Here is a 25,384-nt window from a genome sequence, read left to right on the forward strand (position 1 = left end):
ATTTTCTGGTTTGGGCATTATCGTGTTAGGAGGGGAAAATGTTAGGCTTCCTCCTCTCTCGGTGCCCTTGAACTTCATCCCCGCAACCCCGAAGCCGCAGTACTCCACAAGCCTGGCTCCACTCGGCCTGCTCCAGAAAGCAGACTGCACCTGCTCCCCATTTGCTTCAGACCCGGGTCGGTCGAGGAATCAGAGTTCCCCTAAATGCCAAGAGGGCGGCTCGGACCTGACGGTCCCCCCCACCCCCCACCCCCGGCGGGCGGGGCAGGCTCACTCGCACTCCCTCCCGGCCCTGCCCGCCTGCCTCTCCCACCCGGGACGCGCCTCCCTCCCTCAGCCCGGTGCCGAGAGCTCCGCGTCTCCACTGCTGTCTTCTCCCGCCGGGCCGGATAGAATCCGAGTCGGAGCATGGAACCAGGGCAGCCCCGGGAGGCCCGCGAACCCGGGCCAGGGGCAGAGACCGCCGCGGTACCGCGCTGGGAGGAAGCCAAGACTTTCTATGACAACCTCTCGTCCAAGAAGAAACCCAAATCGGTAAAAGTAGGGCTTGGATTTGGGGGGACACGGGAAGGGCCATTTCTAGGGACGGGTCTCAAGCCCTTTGGAAAGGGCCTCGTGGAACCCCTCCCGAAGGTGACAAGGCTCCTCCGCCCCAGAATGTGCCCAGCAGTTGGCTGGGGCTCCAGTTTATTTTGGGAGCTCTGCTATAGTGGCAGTGCCTCCGCACCCCCTCCCCCCAATCCCGGGCTCAGGTTCTACTCCAGAATACCCCTCCCCCATGCTGTCATCAGGGGCCTATCCCCTCCGGCGCTGGCAACCTGAACGCGCGGACTGCACTTGTTGGCAGAGCTGGTCAGCAACCCGGGAGCAGCGCCCTGGGCTCCGTAACTCCTAACTCGACTCTGGGAACCCGGTTGCTCGCTGGGCTCTCAGGTCTCCTCCATCTGTGCAGTCAGTTCAGCTTCCTGGCCCAAGCCTCGGCGTTTGGGCTCTAACTGAATACCCAGACCCCGGGGGATCAGGTCACTCTCCCTGCATCTTAAAGGAACGATTACTTGCTCTAGGCTCAGGGCTTTGCTCCCAGGCTCTGGAGCTCCCAGCGCTGGGCTTTGCACCTTAGACATTGCTTCTGATCTCAGTGGTGGCATCAACCATTTGCAACTTCACACAGAGGCAAGCATTCCTCTTCCTCTGTTAGGAAAGTTCATGATACCTTAGCGTTGTTCACGCCTCTCCGCCTTAGACCCAGGAACTTGGGCAAGGGATTGAGAATAGAAAGGGACCCAAAGGCGTTACACAAGGACTTCCAGTCCGACCTTAAAGCATTCCACTGCTTCACTACAACGACTTTACCCAGGAGGCTACCCCATCCACAGTCACCTCTAGGCCTTGGCTCATCCTGGTGACAGAGATATTAAGTGTGGTCTGCCTGTCTCAGGAGTTTGGAGTGTGACCACGGAGGCTCTAGAGATGGTGGATTCTCAGGTAAAAGATCCTACATGCTGTGGGAGCACTGGGGGGGAGGGGGTGACTGCCACTGAGAAGGCTTTGGGATAATGACTTTTGAGCTGATCTTAAAGCTTCAGTGGGTGGGATCTCCTGGGAGGGTGGGAGGGGCAGAGGAGTGAGTGAAAAGCAAGAAGCTGTCTTTGAAGCTCAAGAACTTGTTCAGAATTCACACTTAGACATGCAGGATCATTGGGGAAAGTGTTACAAGGACTCAAAAGGCTCCCAGGCAAGGGACCCCTCTGACTGAGTACCTTGTGAAAGGGCCAGAACCTTATTTAACGGGGCTGAGGCTTTCACGCTGGGTTCTGTGGAACCCTGTGTCTCAAGCAGTCTTCAGACCTGTGAATCCTTTCTTTTAGAAAGAGTACTTTAAATATTTGAAAATAAAGCAGCTCTTCCCATGTTCAAGTATTTGGGGGTGCAAACTGGACTCTCTCAGAACTGTGCAGAAACATAAAAATAAATTGGCTGGATACTGAAACTTCTTGTGTCTATGGTGGCGACCTAACCCCTGCTTTCAAACATATTGTCACCTAAACTGCTGGGGTTTTCTTGTTGTTGTTTTGTTTGTATGTTTGTTTTAAGATGTATTTATTTCATGTATGTGGTTACACTGTTGCTGTCTTCAGACACACCAGAAGAGGGCGTCGGATCCCATTATAGATGGTTGTGAGCCACCATGTGGTTGCTGGGAATTGAACTCAGGACCTCCGGAAGATCAGTCAGGGCTCTTAACTACTGAGCCATCTCTCCAGTTCCCAAGGTGTTGTTTTATTGATTAGTTTTGCAACAAATGCACTCATATAGATGTATAGATATAAGAGCTGAATTGTAAAAGAGATGTATAGCAGTTATATCCTTGGTTTACACATGGCGGGGGGGGGGGGAGTTCTGCCTAAGAATTCATTTGACTAAATGGTCAACCTACCTTTAAAAATATCAGCATCATAATGGAACTGTTGCAGGATCTTTATTATTATTATTATTATTATTATTACTTATCAGGGATTAATTTGGTTCCACTTTCATTTTATGAAAATCACACTGGGCTGTTTATCGGGTGGATTGAAAAGGGCGGGTCTGGCAGCAGTCTTGCTAATGAGATAGCAAAGCTGGACAAATAATGTCTGGTCCCGGGGATGGGGAGGAGAGCCTGCTGGAAAACAGGAGAGAACCTTCATTGTTCAAAAATCCACTTCCTCCCTGAGCATCAGAGAACCAGGCCATGATCAGTCATGTCCCCCCATTGGCCTTGAACCCTGGTCTGATTAGGTGAAGTTCCCAGCTCCTGTCTTTCCTGCCATAGCCCCTCCTCCCATGGGCTATTTTGGGGGTTGTAAGCCTCATGGGCCCCATCGGGGCCTGGCCTGGCCTCATTATCATTCCCAAGAGCTTAAGTAAAATATTTAACCTAGTGAAGACCATCAGAGACCCTCATCTCTTGGGGTCAGGGGCCTTCACCCAGAGCTATCCTGTCCTCGTCTCTCCCATCCCTCCTGTGTCCTTCCAGAAATAACAGCTTCTTTGGCTACATTCCTATCTTGAGTGCAATAGACAGATTGTTGGTCTAAGTAGGAGCTCCGCAGGCAGGCCAGTGGGGCTGAGCTGCTCTCTATTCATTCTTCCACCCTCATCCCCAAGCCGTAGCGATCAGCCTAAATCCCAGAGAGCTGGCAAGATCATGGCTCCCTGCAGCTCAGTACTCCCAAGCTGAGACCCTGGTTGTTCTGACCCAATCCCTAGCCTGGAATGGACTTTCTGATTGGGGTGCACACATAACTTGGATGCTAAGAAACCTGGACAAGCACAAGAGGGTTAGTCTACAAGGGCTCAGCTTCTCCGGGCTCTGTACAGATCTAGTCACCTGTTTTTTCAGACCCACTTGGAGGCTGGACAACCAACCCCTGAAGGTTCCTGAGGCCCACCTCAATTATGTTGTAGCAGAGTGACTTGGATAGAAGACAGGATTCTGTCCTGGGAACCATCATTTTTCAAGGGAAGAGTATCCCACCATAAAACCGCAACAGTATTAGAATACAATGCTTCTTGTCATTTTAAAAAAGATTTATTTATTTATTTATCTATTTATCTATTTATTTATTTATTATATGTAAGTACACAGTAGGTGTCTTCAGACACCCCAGGAGAGAGCATCAGATCACATTATGGATGGTTGTGAGCCACCATGTAGTTGCTGGGATTTGAACTCAGGACCTTTGGAAGGGCAGTCAGTGCTCTTAACTGCTGAGCCATCTCTCCAACCTTCAGCTTGTTGTCATTTCTTCCAAACATGGGAAAGGAGGCTGGGATGTGTCCAGGCAAGTTGTTAAAGTAAAAGATGGAGGCTTCTGGGAGGATCACATCAAGGAAGCTTTACGTGGGCAGAGGCCAAACTAGAGACTTGAGATCTCACCTTGACTTTTTGTGTGAACAATAAAATACCCTGACCCTCTCTAACCCTCTTTCCTCATCTGTGAGAGGAAACTAGACACTCCAGAGGCCAAGGCAATCAAGACACTTTTCTTGCAATGGCCAGGAGTGGGATCTGAGAGTCTGATTAACCCACCCAAAGGAAACTCAAGACCAGTCAGGGCTATGGGACTGAAAGTAAAGAAGAGAAAAGTGAAGAACAAGGCTTTGATTGGCTGCATGGTCTGGAGCCAGATTCAGACCCTGCCTGAAGTGGATGGAGAAAAATGGGTTCTCTGTCTCTGCAGGAATGATAGTTCTGTCCCTAAGGTGCCCAAGTGCTGATGAGGTTGTGAAATGCCCAGCCAAGAACACACTGGCGGGGGCTGGAGAGATGGCTCAGAGATTAAGAGCACTGACTGCTCTTCCAGAGGTCCTGAGTTTAAATCCCAGCAACCACATGGTGGCTCACAACCATCAGAACAGCTACAGTGTACTCATATACATAAACACACACATACACACACACACACACTGGCACACGGGTGGTCAGAAACTGGCTAAAGCATTGGGCCACTGAGCTTCAGAAGAGGGATGCCATCTTCCACTGGCCCCACTGGTCACCTGCACCATCTAGGTTAAAGTTAAATGCCAAACATAAGCTGTGGCCAGCTACACAGCTTTGTGGAAATTTTTGTTTTTTTTTTCCATTCCTATTCTGAGAGGCTCTGAGGCTTCACTGGCCATTATCTACAGGAAACTGCTTAAATTCATTAAAACTAAATCAATTTAGAGACCAGGAGATGGCTCTGTCAGTAAAGCGCCAGGCATACAAGCACAAGGAACCTGAGTTTGGCTCTCCAGCAGCTGTATGAAAGCCATGTGTGACCGTGTGGACGATCGAGCTGGTGGCTTAGTGAGAGACCCTGCTTCAAAAAAAAAAAAAATACAGTGGAGAGTAATAGAAGACACCTGACATCCACTTTTGTGCTCCACACACAAACATGCACTCACACACACATACACCCATTCATTTTTTTTAAAGCGAGTGAAATTAGAACTCAAATCTTCATCATCACCAGTTACATCTGAAGTCACTACACAACCACAGAGCACAGTTTATAGAGCATTTCCATAAAGTCCTGTCTTCTAGAGCTGCCCAGGTCACAGAGAAGTACTGCCAATGTGTTCCTTGAACATTCATACTCTGATTTTCCAGAGATTAGGAAGGGTCCAGCAGCTGTCCTCGGTGGCATGCTCCTCTCCCCGTCTTCTAAAGGATACCAGGAATATCTGCATGGATGAGCCAGAAGCTCTTTGGGGACAGAACTCAAACCTATCTTGCTTCCTAACATCCCCAGCTTAGCATCACTCAGTGCTGCCAATCAACTGGAGCCTAGCAGTAGGTTGAATACATCATCCACAAAATTATCATGAATAAGCAGAATGTTAGGTCCACTTAAAGGTCTTGGCTTCTACTTGAGACCCTCTCTTCTTACCTATTAACTAGGGACCATGATGGTAGGACTGTCCCATTCACAAAGAAGTGGTGTCCATGAGTTTCCTGCACACCCATATTCTGATAATCCCCAGAAATCAATCAGGGTCCAGCTGCTGTCCGTGGTGGCATGCTCCTCATCCTATCCTATGTGTTGGTCCATTTTAGGTTACTGTATCAAAGTACCACACAGTGGGCTATTTATACTGTAAACAATACAGATGTCTTTCTTGCAGTTGGGGAGGTTGGGTGTCCAAAATTAAGGTGCCAAAAGAGTGGGGTCCTCTTCCTCACTTAAAGGTGGCAGTTTCTCACTGTATCTTCACATGGCGGGAATACTCAAAGCAAACTCTGTTATCTTTTTTTCTAAGCCCTAACCACTCTCAAAGTCCATACCCTTAAATGCTATCTCATTCAGGATCAGATTTCGACATGAGATTTGGAGGGGGGATAAATTCAGATTTATCAGCTAAGAAGCATTGCTAAGACCCTCTTTCAAAGGGCTCCTTTGAAATCCAGGCCCCTACCTGTCCCTCTGGGCTTGTCTATACTCTCTCTGCCCTGGCCTCTGTTCACCTTTGTGACAGCTTCTGGTTTGCGTTCATCAATCCTTGTGGCCTCTTCCTTCAAGGCCTCCTCTCCCTTAATGCCTTCTCCTGAAGGCCAGTCACCGAGACCTTGCCTCCACTTTGTCACTGATTGCCTACCCCTTAGTTCTGTTTGCTTGTCTTCTCCTCCATCCTCTGATGAGCTCCGAGGACAGGAGTCGTATCTTCCAACCAGAACCCTTCCTCAGCAGAGCTGGGTGAGGGCAAACTCCATAGAGGAACCAACTGAAGCAGCATCCCAGAGCAAGAGCATGACATAACCAGACAGAGGGTATAGGATAGTTCCGTACACCATAAGCCAAGGGGGCAACACACTCCAGAGTCAAAGGACAAGGGCAGTGTGCAAAAACGTGAGCAAAACGAGGTTGCGCAAAGCTGGGGAAGAGGAAGCAGAGGGTAGAAAGGAAAGAGAGGTCTGTTGCAAAGGACTTCTTGTTCCGTAGGGAAGGCTGTCTGCTTGACTCTGCACAAGAGATGAGCTGTGATCCCATCTGCACTTTAGACAGATCCCTCTGACAATTTGAAGAGGATGATAGGGCACTGGACTGTGGAAGAGAAGAGAGAAGTGGGTAGATTCCAAGCATGGGTGGCTTAGACCGTGAGTCGGTGAGGAAGCGAATGGGGAGGCAGCGGGGAGTAAAGGTTTACCTCCTGGCTTCAGTTGTCTGATCACGAAGTGGTGATCTGGATGAGTAGGTGTGGAACTGGACACAAGGTGAGGAAAGGGGGAAGAGGCTGGCTTTGGGGTGAGGGTGAGGGATTCTGCCCCAGGCACTGTAAGTTGGAGTGTAAGATGGAGTGACTGGGGCAATTAGATATGTGAGTCTGCAGCTCAGGAAACAGACCCAGGTTGGAGATATTCTTTTTCTTATATAATTACTGTGTTTCTGGGCACTAATTTCTTCCTGGGGGCATGCAGCTCTTCTCTCATAATGGAAACCATTTGGGAGTCATCTTAGTGTGGCCATACTTTGGCTTACATACATTGTACTAATTTTTCTCTGAGGTCCAGATGACCAACAATATCACAAGCTCCCGGAGGGCATGCCCCTCCCTCCTATCACACTCCTACACAGGGAGCCAGTCTCCAGCAGGGTCCAGCCCAGAGTCTGCCTCTGCCCGAGCTGAGCCTCGGTCTTCCCCACATCCCAGGGTCCAGGAGGAGCTTGCATGGGTGGACCTGGCTCAGGATGGGATTGAGTGACAGCCTGTTTTACTGTCCCTCCCTCCTACAGCCAAAGCCTCAGAATGCGGTCACCATCGCGGTGTCCTCCAGAGCCTTGTTCCGAATGGATGAGGAACAGAGGATCTACACGGAGCAGGGTGTCGAGGAGTACGTGCGATACCAGCTGGAGCACGAGAATGAGCCCTTCAGCCCCGGGCCTGCCTTCCCCTTTGTGAAGGTGAGGGAGTAGTTCCTGAAACCACCCACACACACAATGCCTTTGTCAGAAGCTCTGCCTGGCAGAGGCAATCACATGACTAGAGGACTGAGCCTTTGGGGAAAGAGGCCACCTTCCTTGGGACTGATGGAGCCCCAGGATGGGTAACCAGTTTGAAGAACTATCCCCCTCCATCCACCTTTAACAAGGTGCCACCGAGTAGTGAACAACCCACTCGATGGTGGGAAATATCATTAGCAGGTGGTGGAGTGTATAGATCTCTAGCCTCCCCTCTCCTTCCTCACTGCACCCCTGGCCACTGACTCCACTCATCAGTACAAACTGGAGTTTGCTGTGTCCCTTCCAGGCCCTGGAGGCTGTGAACAAGCGACTTCGGGAGTTGTACCCTGATAGCGAAGATATCTTTGACATTGTCCTCATGACCAACAACCATGCTCAGGTGGGAGTTCGTCTCATCAACAGTATCAACCATTATGGTAAGCATGGGGCAGGTGAGCATGGGACACCCTACCACACATATTCCCAAGGGGAAGCCACACTGTTTCAGGGTCAGGCTGGGTCGGGCTATCCTGGCTGCCATTCTGACCCCAGCAGTATGCTGCTCACCTGGCACTGTATTCCATTGTGTTGTCATTTTAATCCCGGTCTTTTAAAACTAACAAGGCTGGGGCTGTAGTCCAACTGATAGAGTGCTTGCCTGGCAGGCAGAAAGCCCTGGGTTCAGTCTCCAACACTGCATAAAAACTAGCTGTGTTAGAATAGTAGTATGTAATACCTTCACTGGGAAGATGAGGCAGGAATTCAAAGTCTTTCTATGCTACATAGTGAGTTCAAGGCAGCCTGAAATATATGGGATGTGGCTTAATTGGCAGAGTGCTTGCCTGGCATGTATGAAGCCCTGGGTTTGTTCCCCAGCACTAAATTTAAAAAACAAATAGAAAAACGGCATGGTGGTATAAAACCTGTAATCCCAGAACCATGGAGGAGGCAGAGGACTCCGTAGTTTAAGCACAGGTTCAGATACATGTGATCCTGTCTCAAAATACATACAGATGTACATGCATGCATATATACATACATCATACATACATACATACATGCATACATACATCATACACATATATACACACACATACATACATACATACATACATACATACATACATACATACATGAGTGTAATGCTGTGTGTTGTGACACACAGCTTTAATCCAAGCCCTCCAGAGCTAGAGGTAGGTGGACATCTGAGTTCAAGGCCAGCTTGCCTTATAAAGTGAGTTCCAGGACAGTCAAGGACTACACAAAGAGAAACCTTGTTTAGAAAAACAAACACCAACAAAAACCTGTAAAAATAAAACAAACCAGACTGATTTGAAATGCTGCCAGTGTTGGGGGATGCCATCTCTGACTGATTTCCGGCCACCCATGGTTGATCAACATAACCGGCTCATAAAATTCCTAAACATGTAATAACTGGCTCTTAAAAACCGGCACAAGCCAGCTGCAGCCCTCCCTCACTGGACAGGCTCCACTCCCTGTATAACTGGAAAAGGTGTTTACTGCCTCTCTGCCTCAGTTTCTCTACCTGTAGGAGACTAACAAGCTTCACAAGGCTAACAGGAGAGTCAGGGGCAGTTTAGAATAAAAGGGTGCTTCTCTTTTTAGTCCAGTTATGAATGAAAGTACTGAATCCCTCAGAGCAAGCTTCCAGCGAAGGGAATACATTCTTGTTTCCAGGACGACTTAGAACCCCAGAGCAGAAAGGAAAATTGGACCTAGAAAGACCAGAATCCAGGTCTTGGCGACCTCTCTTGGGCTTGTGTTTTCCCTGGGCCTCATGGGCGCTTGTCCTTTAGAAAGCTTCATCCTTTGCTGTTGTCTGTAACTGAAGTTCCCGGAAATCCGAATAGTTCCAGGCCCTCTTCTGGCTTCCATGGGGACCAGGCATGCACACGGTGCAGAGAGACATGTGCAGGGAAAACTCCCAAACACAGGATGTTTTTTAAAGGGGGGAAGCTGTGGACTGGAGAGATGGCTCAGCATTTAAGAGCACTGGCTGCTCTTTCAGAGGACCCGTGTCCACCCGGGTTCATTTCCCAGGACCCCACTGTCAGCTCACAACTGTGTGTAACTCCAGTTTCAGGGAATCTGACACCTTCACACAGACATACATGCATGCAAAACACCAACGCACATAAAATAAAAGTAATGAAGTCACTTTTTTTAAAAAACTAGGAGACACCACCAACACCAATCCACCCAGGTTTACAAGATCTCACTTCAAGCAGCCAACAACCCAGTTACCTGTTTATTTTAATTTACTTAATTTCTATGCAGGACCCTACTGTGTAGATCCTGAGGCCAGGCTAGCCTCAGACTTGAGAGTCACTCGCGTTGGGCTTTCAGACACTGCAGGCATGCATTACCCTTTGCTCCTGCCGCCTCCTCTGTGCTGGGATTAAAAGCATGTGCCGAGGGCTGGTGAGATGGCTCAGTGGGTAAGAGCACTGACTGTTCTTCCGAAGGTCCTGAGCTCAAATCCCAGCAACCGCACGGTAGCACAATCACCTGTAATGAGATCTGACGCCCTCTTCTGGTGTACTTATTTATAATAATAAGTAGATCTTTAAAAAAAAAAAAAAAAGCATGTGCCAATATACTTGGCTTCACTACCTTTGTAAAAACCAAAAATCTAACTTGTGAGCATATGCATGTGTCTGTGTGTGTAAGCCAGCGTTGGACGGCCCCTTTGAAGGTCAGGAGAAGCATCAGATCCCCTTGGAGCTAGAGTTACAGATAGTTATGGGTTGCTATGTGGGTGCTGAGAACTGACCTTGGGTCCTTGGATGCTTTTAACCACTGAGCCACCTCGCCAGCTCCTATTCATTACTTTAAACACGTATTTCTTTATTTTGAGTTCTGGGAATGAAACCAGGGTCTCCGTAGTCTGTGTTCAATCACTGAACTACACCATTCCTTAGTCTCCAGCTGGCATCTTATAGCACTGATTTCAAGTCGCTGACCGTGAGGGTGATGTCAACAATATTTAACCACCTGGGGGTGGGGATAGGTGCTGACCAATGAGAAGAGGCAGGCGCCATGCTTGACTGGGGCCTGGAGCACCACTGTGGGGTCAGATATTAACCCTTTCTGGTGTCAGCTATGAGGGAAACAGCAGCCCTGCTTGAGGGACTTATGTAGTGATGGTAAATGAGGCAGCACTATCCCTGAGGATAGCAGCCACTTGTCAGCCAGCAACTATTGCACAGCTTTTGCAGATTTCGGAGAAAGCTACCCGGGTTGTTCTCTGATTGGCTCAGCTGGGTCCAGAGTCTGCCCCCGTCCAATCAGCTATGACCAGGAAGATAGGGTCTCCAGTCCATCTTTTGAGGTTGTATGATTCCCTGACTAGGTGGAGAAGCTATGAGCCAGGCGTTTTCTCCCACTACGTGGTCATCTTATTCCCTTGAAGGATGGAGATGGGGGATGCTAGGCTCAAACAGAGGGTCACTGCTGTCTCACCAGTCAGTTCAAGCACAGAGAGACCATTATGGGCCATGAAGTTTGACCCTGGCCTCATCAGGGACTCTCTATCTCCACAGACCTGTTCATTGAGCGATTCTGCATGACAGGTGGGAATAGCCCCATCTGCTACCTCAAGGCCTACCACACCAACCTCTACTTGTCAGCCGATGCAGACAAAGTGCGAGAAGCCATCGATGAGGGTAAGTCAAAATGAGGCAGGAGAACATGGGTGGGGAGAACACCTCCCCACACATAAAGGGGTCCCACTGGTGAGAAGCCTGTTGCCTGGAGCTCTCTGAACAGGCACTGGGGTTGCCAAGGTAACTGCAAGGGAAAATATCCTAGGATCTGTCTTGTAAAGTGAAAACAAAACCCTACCTAATCCTCTTGCCCTTCTCCTGCCCTACAGTGCGTATTCATCAGCATCACCTAGCCTCTGTTTCCATGGGAACTTCCCTTCCAGCCCAGAAAGCTACTGCTTCCTAAGATCCCTCTGGGCTGGTGGGAGCTCGGGTTCCTGTGTGGCCAGGAAGCTTCTACTCATCACTGGGCCAATAAGACAGAGGTAGCCCAGCCTGAGAGGTAAACTTCCAAAAACAGTCATTTCCCAGAGCAGGGCTGGCCAGTGCTAAGGTGAGATTAGAGGACTCTGTTACAAGTACTGATAATGAGAAGTCCATTCCATGTGCCCTGTTCAAGGGGCAGTTTGGGGTGACAGCCATAGTCCCAGTCCTCCCAATAGGAGCCACAGAGAAGAAAGAACTGGCTGCCCATTTATTTGTCGGGATGTGTTCTCAGGCTGAATCCTCAGGGTTCCTGTCAACTGCCCTCCATGTTGCTCCTTTGTCTGTGAGGCCTTGTTTAACTAGGACCCAGAAGGCATCTCCCTAGACACATCAAACCCTTTGGCTGAGATCTGGCGACTAGCTAACATAGAGGTGTGCTTCTGCGCATCTAGAACTTGACCTTTGGTCTAGGGACAGGAGAGTGGTTAGGTGGGTGTCCTGCTCAGAGTAGTGGGGCTCAGGTCATCTTGGCATTGGGTTGATGGAGCTGGGAAGGTATGTAGTCTGATACTCAGGACCTGGTCCTTCCCTGGGCATCCTTAGGCCAGTGAACCTGCTGTAAGACCTGTACCGCTAGCTCTTCCTAGAGCTCTGCAGAAGTCTACATCTCTGACCCTAGATTCCTACTGGGGAGCAGGATAGAAGTGGCTTTGAGAAAGATGAAGACCATTGAGGGGATTCAGCTGACTGTAGCCTGGAACCTTGGTCCCTGGTGGGCATCCTTGCATGCCAGAGGAGCCCCGATTACAGAAAGTATATATTCATTACCACATGTAGCTTAGGCAGCCTCCCAGGACCAAGCACGGTTATCTCACAACCTGAACCACAGTGGCTTCAATGTACCTGCGTACTTGGTGGCTGTAGACAGGGTGTCCACGTCCGTCCACCCCTACTGCGGTCTGAGAGCTTATCTTCATACAGACCTGAAAGAACCTGAATTTTACCTCGGTATGGAGGAGTTGTGTAACTTGGAATCAATTGTGACGGAGTGACCACACCTCCAGGCTGGCTTCCCTATCTATTCTCCAAACAGAACAGTGGCATAGCAGTCCTGTGCTTCCAGCCAAGACCGGTGTTTAGATGTCCACACCAGATGTCTTCCGTGTTATTCAAATACCCTCGTGTTAGCTGATAAACAGCTCCTCGGTGTCCATCCCAAGGACACCTCTAGAGCTCTCCACACAGATGATATTAATGAGGTCGCCTTTTGACACTGATAGGGACCCTCACAGTGCTGCCTCAGAGCTATCGCCGATGCCTATTGCAGCCAGTCTCCACGCACTACCTATTCTAAAATGCTTTCAATGAGTCCTTGATAGGCTTGCTGTTAGTCCTGGTGGGACAAGGATGGAATGGGATACCTTCTGTGCCAAGGCTCAGACTATGTTCACCTCTCTCTGCCCAGGGATTGCAGCTGCCACCATCTTCAGCCCCAGCAGGGATGTGGTTGTGTCCCAGAGTCAGCTTCGAGTGGCCTTCGATGGGGACGCAGTACTCTTCTCCGATGAGTCAGAGCGCATCGTCAAGGCCCATGGGCTGGACAGATTCTTTGAGCATGAGAAGGCCCACGAGAACAAACCTTTGGCGCAGGTGCTACACATTTCCAGAACCCCTGAGTAATTCCTCATTCCCCGGAACCTGAACTGGCCTGAGTCCAGGGCCAAACCCAGGCTAAGTTCACACACCCACCAGGTCCTCTTACTAAGAGCCAAGCCTTCTCTCTCTTTGGGTTTTCAAGTCAGAGTTTCTCTGTATAGCCCTGGCTGTCCTAGAATTTGCTTTGTAGACCAGGCTGGCCTTGAACTCAGAGATTCACCTCCCTCTGCCTCCTGAGTTCTAAACCTCACCTCTCTCGCTTGGCTCCTTGCTCCTTTCATTGAGACTTCACCCCTTCACTAAGCCCCACCTCCTCGGTCAAGTGCCTTTCTCCAACTCTTGGGGTCTCCAGCATCTTGCCAAGCACTTCTCTGCAGCCTCTCCTGTCTCCCTGCTGTTTCCCTCCAAACCCCCATCTAAGGTCTCCATCACCTCTCAGAAGTACCCACGCCCCATTCTGAGACTTGAACCCTCCCAAAAGTTCCCACTCCTCCTCAAAAATCTGATACACACACACACACACACACACACACACACACACACACACACGCCTACTTTTTAACCCACTGTCTTTTCCCTGTGACCTTCAGCTCCTCTCTTGGGATACCCTTCTGAGTAAAGCCCCATTCTGCCAGAAACTCCTGTTTCCTTCACTGGGAGACAAGAAGAACTCCTATTGCACCCTCATAGGGACCCGGGGTCACCCCTTGTCATGCCGTATGTGGCTCAGGGAACCTCACCGGCTCTTCCACTTCTAAATGCCTCTCTGAGAACAGAACCGTGTCTTGGAGCTTGGTAGGAATTCCCTGTGGGTGGAGCTATGGGATTCCCCTCTGCTGGGAACTCCAATTTGAGCTTTTATAGAAATCTAGTTGCATGCCGGGAGCAGGACACTGTCCCACTCTGGGTTAACAGAGACCCAGAGGAGCACAGCTTACTCCAGGTTGCCTGGCTAGGAAAATCCCTACCACTCACAACCTGGTTTCCCTGGCTTCCAATTGCTTTGAGAATGAGCTACATTTGGCACCAAGCAGTCCTCTCTTCACACGTCCTCAGTGATTTCATGGTTGTGGGCACTCTCCCTGACCCCAGAGCTTGAGCCCAACACCCTGAGCCACATATGTGTATGTCCACAGGCAGGCTCAAATTCAGTAGCTACACACTGGCCCATCTGGCCCAGATGTTCACAGATAATAGAGTCTGTTCTGATTGGCAGGTGCCCGAGCCATCATTACAAGCTCATTCTAATTCCTTCTTTGCTGATGAGCACAGAAGACCACACTTACAGAGCTGTAGGACAAATTGCAGCTGGAGACATGAATGCATATCCATAGCAACAGTTGCCCTGGTTATGGTTTTTCTCACACAACCCTAATCACATTAAGACAGATCCCAGACTAAGGTACCTACAGCCCTGTATGCACACAGGAGCTAGAACAAGCAGACCAAACTACCAAAGGATTTAGGGATTTCCTACCCCAACAGCCAATCACAGAGGCTTTAGGATGACGGGGGGGGGGGGGGGGTTGATGTTTAGGAGGGATGAATCAATCAGCATCCCTCTCCTTTTTCCCACAGGGCCCCCTAAAGGGCTTCCTGGAAGCACTGGGTAGACTGCAAAAGAAATTCTACTCCAAGGGCCTGCGTCTGGAGTGCCCGATTCGCACGTATTTGGTGACCGCGCGAAGTGCAGCCAGTTCCGGAGCCCGGGCCCTCAAGACCCTGCGCAGCTGGGGCCTGGAGACGGATGAGGCCTTATTCCTAGCTGGAGCACCCAAGGGTCCCCTTCTTGAGAAGATCCGTCCACACATCTTCTTTGATGACCAGATGTTCCACGTGGCTGGAGCTCAGGAGATGGGCACGGTGGCCGCCCATGTGCCTTATGGTGTGGCTCAGAATCCCCGGCGGGCTGCCGCTGCGAAGCAGTCATTAGGTGCACAGTAGCTGAGCCACCTTGCTCCAGGCCCCCTGTCACACTTTCTGAACTTCATCTGGTGAACTTTTCTGGCTCCTCACCGTCCACCCTCCTGCATGCTGCCGTCAACCCTCCATGCCAGGTACTCTTAGAAAGTTATGAAAACAGAACCAGCAGTCTCAAAACCCCTTCGGGGCAAACACAGCCATGACCCTGGCTCAAAAGCAGGGCTCTGCAGGGTAGTCCGGCTGTCAGGGAGAAATTGGTGGGAGAGAGAGTGGTGTGGTCAGAGAAGCCAGGATGTCAAAGGGCTTGGAATGGAAAATGTCTCATGTAGTGCAAAGAACACATTGTGTGAGAGTGGGTAGATTTAACATCTAAAGCGAATCTAGCATGAACTGCATGCCTTAAGTCTTACTTCCACCTTTTAGGTGGTTTTCAATTTGTTCTTTAGCCAAAGAAGCTTGGTTTTATAAGATTAAGCACTAAATTAATCACTGTGCTGGGGCTGCTGGTACCTATGGCACCTGTGTAGATTACAAAACTAATGGCCTGGACATAGGCTAGATTCCAGTCCTTTGCCCCTCGACCCTGAAGCCCACCAAATGGGAAATATGCACAGCAGTGCCCAGAAGCTCTGTATATACTTTCCCATGTTTAGAAACCACTGCACAAGATGATGACCTTTTGCTTGCTGTGATTTGCTAACCTGAGCCATGGAGAGCTGGTACCTGGAAGGTTTGTCTGAAGACCTGAAGGGAGGAATGTGACTCACATGCAAATTCTCCTGTAGCCAGCAGGGGGCACTGCAGGCTCCCCCTGGAGAAGGCTTTAGCAACTTACCAACTCTGGGTTCCCTTTGCCTTCAGCTTTTAGGCAAAGTTCAGTTAGTCCTGTCTGCCAATCTCCTCACCTCGGTCCTGGGTCTGCCAGTCACTTCCACCTGCCATGCTATAAGGAAGTTCTCCTAGCAGAGAAAGAACTCTAGCCCCAAATTTGGAGAGAGCATAGACTCTAAAGCAAGTCGTTGTCCAGACTGAACCTGAGGTATAGGTGCTACAGATGTGGGAAGTGTCAGGTCTGTTCTGAAACCAAAGATGCTAAGGAAGTGATAGCTTAGAGAGCAATGAGCTGAATGTGCACCAGCATGATTCTGCTGTGGATAGTGAGCAGAAGCCAGTTAGAGCTACCCTGGAAGTGATACGCTCTCATGGGGCACTGTGCAAAGGATTCTGGGATGAGCTGACCTCCCTGGGAGGTATTAACAATCACTCCATCTTTGCACGAGTCTCTACAGCCCTTTCTTCTCCACATGATGAGTGATGGTCCACCTCCTCCTTTGCTAAGCATCCCTGGAACTCAGAGGAAGGGTGGAAGAGTGGATGGTTGGTCCCCTATGAAGACAAGAAGGGGCAAGCAGACAATCTGGGCAGTGTGTCCCAGGGTGACAGCTGCAAGAAGGAGGAAGAAGAAGGTGCAGGGACTCCCAGAAATGAGCACCAACGTGGGCCAGAAGAGAGACCCTGGACCAGGCTTGCACTACTGTGTCTGTGGCATGCAGAGGCTAGTCCTGGAAGGAATGTGAGGTTGGCACCCACCACAGCTGCTTTATGGGGACACTGGCATTATTGCAGACAGAAGGGCATGAGGTGAAGGTGTCTTTACACAGGGCCATTTCCATCATTATAACCAGGACCCTTCGGGACATCAGAGGAGGCCTGGGGATAGAACAAAGTCTGTAAGGGGATTCCTGCACTATTGGTACCCCACACCCAGCCAGAGATGCTCTGTGCCCTAAGAACAGATGCAAGGAAAGGAAATGGGGAAGAGAGAGGAAGCTGGGCCTCAGGACACTTTCCATCTTCACTGGGTCACACAACAGCCCTTGAAGGATCTCAGCAGAGGCTCACAGTGGTCACAAGAAGCTTGTAAGGATGTACAGAGCAGAGGCCCACAGACTGTCCTTACATTGTCCAGTCAGGAAAGACCTGTGTACTGTGAAGACAGCACCAGATGTTGCTGAATTTGGGATCTGGGTTGCATGATGTCTAGTGCCCACGGCCTGGTCATGAAGGCTGCAAACGCTCCCAGGTTTCCCAGGAAACAGGAATGGTGCCATGCCAGAGCAAGAAGATAAGGTGCAGGAAAGGGCTGTGGCTTTCTGGAGCCACCGTTAATAGATACGGACAGCGCTTGACAGTGCAGAACGGTCCAAATTCTATTACTGAAACCACAGATGAGCATCTTGGTCCTGGACAAAAGCTTTTGAGGCTAGAACAACGGGCCAGACGTCCTGGGGGCAGGCTCTAGCTGCAGCCAGACAGTCTTCCTGGTGGCCCCCCGAGCTGAAGAGGAGCCTGGCAGCATGAAGCTTTATTTCTTGATTGTGTTACCAGGAGATTTAAAAAACCAACTGAACAACAAAAGCCCCAGGCGAAGCCTCAGACTGCAGCACTGGGGTAGAGGAGCCACTGCTCCCAGAACACTGGACCCCTTTAGCTGGAAGTACCACATCCCTAGGTCTGGCAGGACACTCCTCCTAGAAAGCGCTTGCCAACAGAATTGCAGGCCCAGTAGAACGGTCCCTCAGCAGAACAGTGGCTCTGCTTGTTATTAAGCATGGAGACTGCTAAGATCGCCATAGAACTCCCTGCAGGGGAGGCAGATGTAGTTGGACATCTGGCTCAGTTGGTAGAATGCTTGCCTACTGAACACAAAACACTGGATTCAACTCACAGCAATGCATACACTGGATATGATGGGGCCCACCTATGCTTCCAGCCCTAGAGAGATGAAGGCAGGGGGAATCAGAAGGTCAAGGTCAGCTGCGCAGCCAGTCCACAGCCAGTCTGGATTACATGAGACCCCATCACAAAAAGAAGGAAGCAAACTTTCCCCTTCATGATGGCCCAACTGCATTCGTGGGAATGGAGCAGAATATGTTCGAAAGAAAATAGAAGCTAGCAAGACGTTCAAATCCAAAATCGACTTGATGTTTGCACCTCCATTCAATTGGTGTGTATCCATGCAGTCAAAGCAATGATCAGAATGTCAAATGTAGTAAATAGCTCTGCCCCAAGCCCCTGGGTATCCCTTGATAATGTCAGCTGCCCACTCCCCTCCACTGGAAATGCATTTTATGGTAATCCAGCCTGCCCGAGGATAGACCAGTACAGTGGCCCCTGTCTACTCCCTTGAGGTATCGGGACCATACAGATTCATGGAACTACCATAATTTGCTCAATGTTACCCAGCTAGCAGATGTCAGCACTGGGACACCCTCACAATGGAATGTTCCAGAATCCGCTACAAACATGGTAAGCCGTCCTACCTACTGTCACGGTTGAAGTCGCTATCCCATCATGATAGTCCCCCTTACAAAGCCCAGGCGTGGCCTCGGATTCTGCAGGCAGCATTTCAGGAGCCTGTCCCAGCTGGAGGTGCATGAAAGTTGGAACCTGATTTATTAACTGCTCTAGAGGACCATCGCTTTCCAGCAGGTGTGCATGGTCTTTGATGGTCCTTCACTGATGCTATGGTACGGCTCCAAGGAGGCCAGCTTCTCACCTGTCTCCAGCGGAATATGAGGATGAGAAGGAGGAGGAGGAGGATGAAGAAGATGATGATGAGGAGGACCATTGGCACCATGCCTGGCAACTTCACCGAAAAGGGTTCCTGAGACACAGTCCTGGGTTCTACCCTTAAGGCAAGGTGCAGAAACCTCTCCTGCCAGTAGGTGGCACTGCAGGCTGGCACACAGCTGTGCCTGTAGTGCCTGGCTTATTTTTCTCTCCTTCTATGCTACTGATTACTGTGCTGGGCTCTGGCAGCCAGAAAGGACTTCAGGTGCTCTGAGAATGTTCGTGAAACATCTCTGTATGATGAGCTGATGGCTCTCACCGAAAACCACTGTGATGGTGTGTGTGGAGAAACACCTATGGATGTGCGCCTCTGTACGGACTGAGTATGCGTTTACAAGTGTAATAGCTCGTGTTTCTCTGCTGATGACTCTGTGTGCAAGTGTGTCTGTCTCAGTGTATCACGCACGCACACTTGCAAGCTTGGAGTATGTACAGACAGTTCAGTTATCTGAGGATCCCGGGCCCCACTTGCTGATGACCAGCATCGTTCCTGGGGACTCACATCATCTCATGGGCATTGCATGCGCATCACCCGAGGCCCCCGAGGCCAGGCCTCTCAGTCTTCCTCTAGCTTTCTGCTTCAGTTCCACTTCTGTTGCCTCTCACCTCTCGGCCTCCTACCCCTGCGGCTCTGCAGCTTTGGGGAGGAAGTGGCAGGATCTGCCTCCACCTGACTCAATCTCCACGCATCTCACCCCTCCTCCCAACAGTGCCAGGGTTAATATGGTCCCATTAGGAGCTATGTTGCGGCCACCAATAGGAAAGCTGACTTCCTTCTGGGCTTCCTGCTCTTGCCAGACATGCTTTACCTATGACCTTGATTGGGAAATGTCTCCCTGATGCCCCCCCCCCACCTCACCCCCATCCAAGAGGGTCTAGAGATTGAATGAATCATGTTTGCAAAATAAGACAAACCAAAACTCTGCAGAGCAGTGTCTCACACTCCTGGCCAAGGCTATATATGCCTTTGTGGCTGCCTGCCACTGCTCAAGGCTAAGCTTGGAGCTGACGCTGATCACAAAGTTGCCAAGGTCATTGCAAACATACTGTGTGTGTCAGGGGTCACAACGCTATGTCTACAGGAGCCACACAGGAAACAGGCGCAAAGAGCACTGGGCAAGGTCTTGAGAAGAAAAATAGCACCAAGAATCCAGCATACCCGCCACATAGGAATTTGGGCTGGTGGGCCCTGGTGTCTTGTTTTGATTTGTTTTCTGAGAAATTAGAAATTTGAACTTTCAATTATTGGCAACCATTTCAAGTTTAGAAAACTTTATACAGGCCAAAAGGAGCTTATGTTGTTAGCCAAATCCACCTCTCCAATCTCCAATTTGCTCATTCTGGCTGAAGCCCAGTGAATTAGAATTTTTAGACCCAAGTTACTGAGGATGGAAGGGACATTACTCTCAGAATCTCAGCTTGGGTTTTTAAGAGAACATAGATATGCCAGAAAATATCCCTGGTGTTTTAAGTGCTGGGATACAAGCAGGGTTTGGAAGTGCACACCTGTTATCCCAGCACTAAAGAACCTGAGATTGGAGGATGCTAAATTCAAGGCCAGCCTAGCCCACATATCAAGACTCTATTAGAAAAAAAAAAATGAATGATACTGAATATGGTTGGTGGTACACGTCTTTAATCCCAGCACTCTTGAAACAGAAGTAGATGGATCTCTGTGAGTTCAAGGCCAGCCTGTTCTACTTAGCAAGCTGCAGGATAGTCAACGCTACACAGAGAGGCCTTGTTTTTAAAATAAAACAAGCTGGGTGTGGTGGCCCACATCTTTAATCCTAGCACTTGTGAGGCAGAATCAGGCAAATCTCTGAGTTCAAGGCCAGCCAGGGCCTCAGTCTGTCTCTCTGGTCTTCAGAGTGAATTCCAGGAAGCCCTGGAAACAGGGAAACCCTGTCTTGGGTAAACAAACAAGACAAGACAAGACAAAAACTGAATGAATGGGCACAAACTTCACTTTTAAAATAACACACTTATGAACCTAACTTCCAATTTCCTCTTTCAACAATGTCTGAGTATCCTCTCTTTAGAGCAAGATCAAGGATGAAGCCCAGACATAACAGTGGCCCCTGCCTGTCCCCGTTTTCTGCTGCCCTGGGCTGCTCCTGACCGTCTGTCTTGCTGTTTGGCATAAACCCCCAAGGCTTCCTTGAAGAGCTAGAGTGTGTGCTGCTTTGTCTTGGTGACGTCCTTATCTGGGACAAGAGTGGGCACACACCTTTCTTAGCGCTGGGGGGGTCAGGGGTCGGGGCTGCTCTGTCCACTCTTTTCCTGGTCAAACAACAAAGGACGCTACAGGCTTAATACCGTGAGTTCCTTCCTCGTGCTCATGCTATGCCTTCGTTTTACAAGGGCTTCAGCTTCTTAAAAGCCACTCAAATAAATAGCCATTCAAATACATTTATATTGTCCTGTTTTCTTCCTTCCTTTTCTTTCTTTTCTTTTTTTTTAAAGAGTTCATTATAAGTGAATAATCCAAGGGTTGGTATAAGCACTAAGAAATCTAGCCATCTCTCTAGCATCTCTCTCTCTCTCTCTCTCTCTCTCTCTCTCTCTCTGTGTGTGTGTGTGTGTGTGTGTGTGTGTGTGTGTGTTTTGTTTTTAAGATGTATTTATTTATGAATGTGAGTACACTGTAGCTGTCTTCAGACACACCAGAAGATAGCATTGGACTCCATTACAGATGGTACAGATGGTTGTGAGCCACCATGTGGTTGCTGGGATTTGAACTCATGATCTCCAGAAGAGCAGCCAGTGCTCTTAACCACTGAGCCATCTCTCCAGCCCTCATTTTGTTTTTTAGACAGGTGGGTTTTTTGGTCTTCAGGTTTGCTTTTGTTTTTGTTTTTTTGTTTTGTTTTCTGTATAACCCTGGTTATCCTAGAACTTGCTCTGTAGACCAGCCTGGCCTTGAAACTGAGCACATTCTTCCAGATAATCCAGTTTCTATTCCCAGCACCCACACAGCAGCTCACAACTACCTGTAACTCCAATTCCAGGAGTGACTCAGAAAACTGTCCCACAGTGCTGGGACAGAACTTGTCCAGCACCTGTAAGACTTATCTCAAAATGATGACAGGGCTAGATTTCTTAGTGCTTATACCAACCCCTGGATTATTCACTTATAATGAACTCTTTTAAAAAAAGAAAAGAAAGAAAAGGAAGGAAGAAAACAGGACAATATAAATGTATTTGAATGGCTACACACTGTCCTGACTCTCCTATACGCCTCTAAAAGCAAAAACCAAACCAAACCAACCAACCAAAAAAGCCCACTTTAAAACAAAACCAAAGCTGAGCATGGTGGCACACGCCTTTAATGCCAGTACTTGGGAAGCAGAGGCAGGCGAATTTATGAGTTCGAGGCCAGCCTGGTCTACAGAGTGAGTTCCAGGACAGCCAGGGGCTGCACAGAGAAACCCTGTCTCATTCATATATATATGAATATATATATCTCGCTGGCTGACTGACCTGGAAATTTCTATACAAATCATCAGTCAGGCTGGCCTCAAGCTTATGGAGATCAACCCGCCTCTCCTTCCTCAGTGCTGTACCACCACACCTGGGTCTTATGTACATTTGTTTATTAATTATTTTGTTTTGTTTTATCTGTATGAGTATTTTGCCAGCATGTGTCTGTGTACCACTTGCATGAAGTACCCAAGGAGGCCAGAAGATGGCGATGAATCTCCTGGGACTGGAGATACAGTTGTGAGCTGCTCTGAGGTTGCTGGGAATTGAACCAAGGACCTCTAGTAGAGCAGTCAGTGTTCTTAACCTCTGAGCTATCACGCCAGTCCCTTATATACATGTTAAAAGATAAAACTTGCAGAATTGTAGGTATGGTGAAGCACTCCTTTAATCCCTGGAGAGTCTGAGGCAGAGTTGAAAGTTTGACACCAGCCTGGGGTACATCTAGAGGCTTTCCCAGAAAATAAACAACTCTCTCTCTCTCTCTCTCTCTCTCTCTCTCTCTCCCTATGTCCTCCCTTCTTTCTTCACTCCCTTCCCCCCTCTTTCTCTTCCTGTCTTTTCTTTTTCCTCCCTCCCTCCTTCCCTCCCTCCCTCCCTCCTTCCTTCCTTCCTTCCTTTCTTCCTTTCTTCCTTTCTTCCTTCCTTCCTTGACAGGTTCTTAGTACATATCCCTAACTAACCTGGAACTCCCCTACACAGACCAGGCTGGTCTTGAACTCCGACTGCCTTGGCCTCCTGAGGGCTGAGATTAAAGGTATGGCTTCAAAAACAAATCTTAAAACCCTCAGAAAATTTGAGCTGCCATTTACTTAGTTTGCACAATGTGTCTCCAGACCTCAGGAGTGGTGACTTCCTCTTCATCTGAGTGACTCTGGGCAGAAGTGTGTGGAGTGGTCTCCTATGGTACTTTCAAGAGAAGCAGGGCTCTCTGTATAGAGACAAAAATAGTGATTTTTCTTTAACCCACTATTTTTTTCCTGAGTTGGAGATAGAAGTGGGGTTTTCTATTTACATCTTGCAGAGAAAAGAAAGATGTTTGTCTGACACAGAAAGGAAATTGGAGCACTAAACTGTTGCTCCAGGTTGGAACCATTCCCTCTGGGATGTCGTGTTTTGCCTGATTCCATGCATGTGTTGGTCTGCTCTAGCTGCTATAACAAACGACCATAAACTGAGCAGCATAGAAACTTATTTCTCAGGCCAGGCATGGTGGTGCATGCCTTTAATCCCAGCACTCAGGAGTCAGATACAAGAGGAACTCTTGTGAGTTCAAGGCCGCCCCATCTACATAACAAGTTCCTAGATGGCCAGGACTCTAATAGAGAGATGTGGTCTCAAAGAACAAACAAATGAATGAGCAAAGAACCAAAAAGAAAAAGCTCAAACTCCTTGGGGCAGAAATCCAGAATCAAGGATTGGGCCCTTTGGTGTCTGCTGAGTATCCTTTCTGTCTCATCAGAGGCCACCTCACTGTGGGGTAGAGGGACAAAGAGGCTGTCTCGCTCTCTTCTCCAAAGACACTGGCCACATTCATGAGGGCAGACCCTCATGAGCTATTTCCTCTCACAGGCCGCACAGTCTAATATTATCCACAGCTGATTGTCATCATAGGAATCAGGGGTGGGGGTGGACACAGAAGTCAGAGTCTCCCTTCTTTCTCTGCTCCAGCAAAGTCCTGTCTTGAAGCCTTGGGCGTTCCATGTGTTATAGAGCTCACCCCACCAAGAGGATAGCGCAGCCATAACTCCAGGTGTGAACTCGTCACCTGCTTGCTGGGTGACCTTGTAAAGCACACCTCCACCGGAGCCAAGAGGACATGCTCCGGGGATCTCTCTGCCAGAGAACCTGCTTCCGGAGAGAATGCCACCGCCTCTCGGCTGCAGGGATCACACCTTCAGAGCTGCCGTGGAATACATTTCCCTGAGATTATTGCCAGAGTGACCGGGCATGCTAAGGACACAAACGCCACGCATTTCTTTTCTTTTCATTTTTTTCTTTTAAATAAAAATAACTGGGGCTAGAGAGGTGGCTCGGTGGTTAAGAGCACTGACTGCTCTTCTGAAGGTCCTGAGTTCAAATCCCAGCAACCACATGGTGGCTCACAACCATCCGTAATAAGATCTGATGCCCTCTTCTGGGGTGTCTGAAGACAGCTACAGTGTACTCACATACATGAAATAAATCTTTATAAAAACAAAACAAAACTATGTCTGTGTGTCTGTAGTAGAGGTGTGGTGTGTGTGTGTGTGTGCAAGCATGTACAACTAAACCAAAGGAAGTCATCAGGTGTTCTTCTCTGTCACACCCTGTCTTATTCCCTGAAGACAGTGCCTCTCACTGAATCTCAGCTCAGTGTCAAAAAGCTCCAGGGCTAGAATTACAAGGGTGAGTGACTGTGCCCTGCTTCTTATCTGGGTATTGGAGATTGTACCTGGGACCTCATACATAAACCACAAGAACACTCACCTATTGAGCCACATCCCCAGGCACAACACATGGCTCTCTCTGCAGTAAGGAAGACTCTCCTGTCTACCTTGGACCAAGGCTCCCTCAGAACCGAACGATTGCCAGTGGCTCTTATTATGCAAGGCACCTTCCTCTCCCCTTTCCTTCAGAGGTCAGAGTTCCATATTGTGTCACGCAATTCCCGGGAGACCAGAACGAACATCTATCACCCTAAATTAGGAAGCGATGACAGGCTTAAAAGTAAGGACACCACCAGAGTCCAACCTGGTGATCCAGTGAGTGTCACTGGGGTTGTTTACAGGAGTATGGGTGAGGGATTACAGGAGCAGAAATGAGTCATATGCAGACAGCTGCATCACCAGAGCCCACCCCACCATGAGTGACACCTCATGGAAACTGGGAACCCAGAGCGCACTGCACAGCCTGCAGGCAGCTCAGCGTGGGGGAGGGAGATGACATTTTTCAGGCAGCTGGTCTGGTCTGAGTATCTTCCAGGCAGCTGGGCTGGATGGACTCTGCCTCTTCCAGACAGCTCAGATGGTGCATTTCTTCCAGGTGGCTTGGCTGGTCTTGGCCCCTTCGAGGCAGCTCAGCTTGTCGAAGGAGTGCTTCCCCATAGAATGGACTGTTTTGCCTTCCCTTGGAACAGCGTGTGTCTGAACAAACTTCCCTCCAAGATGGAAAGTTTTAAGCTCATGGAAACTGCTCCATGGCACGCCACCAGCCACTCTTCCTCCCTCCCGTCTATCCTTCCAAGCTAGT

At 49.2% G+C, this 25,384-nt stretch overlaps 1 protein-coding gene across 4 annotated transcripts; it reads left to right on the top strand.

The window, feature by feature from the left end:
- The first annotated feature begins 80 nt into the window (after positions 1 to 80).
- Positions 81 to 24,190, top strand: Nt5c1a (5'-nucleotidase, cytosolic IA). 4 transcript variants are annotated; one of them, XR_867850.3, is made up of 7 exons: positions 81 to 534; positions 7,260 to 7,427; positions 7,774 to 7,903; positions 11,030 to 11,152; positions 12,924 to 13,108; positions 14,693 to 15,171; positions 22,811 to 24,190. XR_867850.3 is itself a non-coding variant. In NM_001085502.2 (6 exons), the coding sequence occupies exons 1-6, from the start codon at positions 409 to 411 to the stop codon at positions 15,056 to 15,058; spliced, it is 1,098 nt and encodes a 365-aa protein (NP_001078971.1). In that variant the 5' UTR covers positions 336 to 408; the 3' UTR covers positions 15,059 to 15,427. The 4 variants fall into 4 exon arrangements, 1 of the variants encoding a protein (NP_001078971.1); XR_376310.4 differs by having other exon boundaries at positions 23,825 to 24,186; XR_376311.4 differs by lacking the exon at positions 22,811 to 24,190 and adding an exon at positions 15,691 to 21,082.
- Positions 24,191 to 25,384: the final 1,194 nt, after the last annotated feature.

Source organism: Mus musculus, chromosome 4 (assembly GCF_000001635.26).
Source record: "Mus musculus strain C57BL/6J chromosome 4, GRCm38.p6 C57BL/6J".
Lineage (NCBI taxonomy): Eukaryota > Metazoa > Chordata > Mammalia > Rodentia > Muridae > Mus > Mus musculus.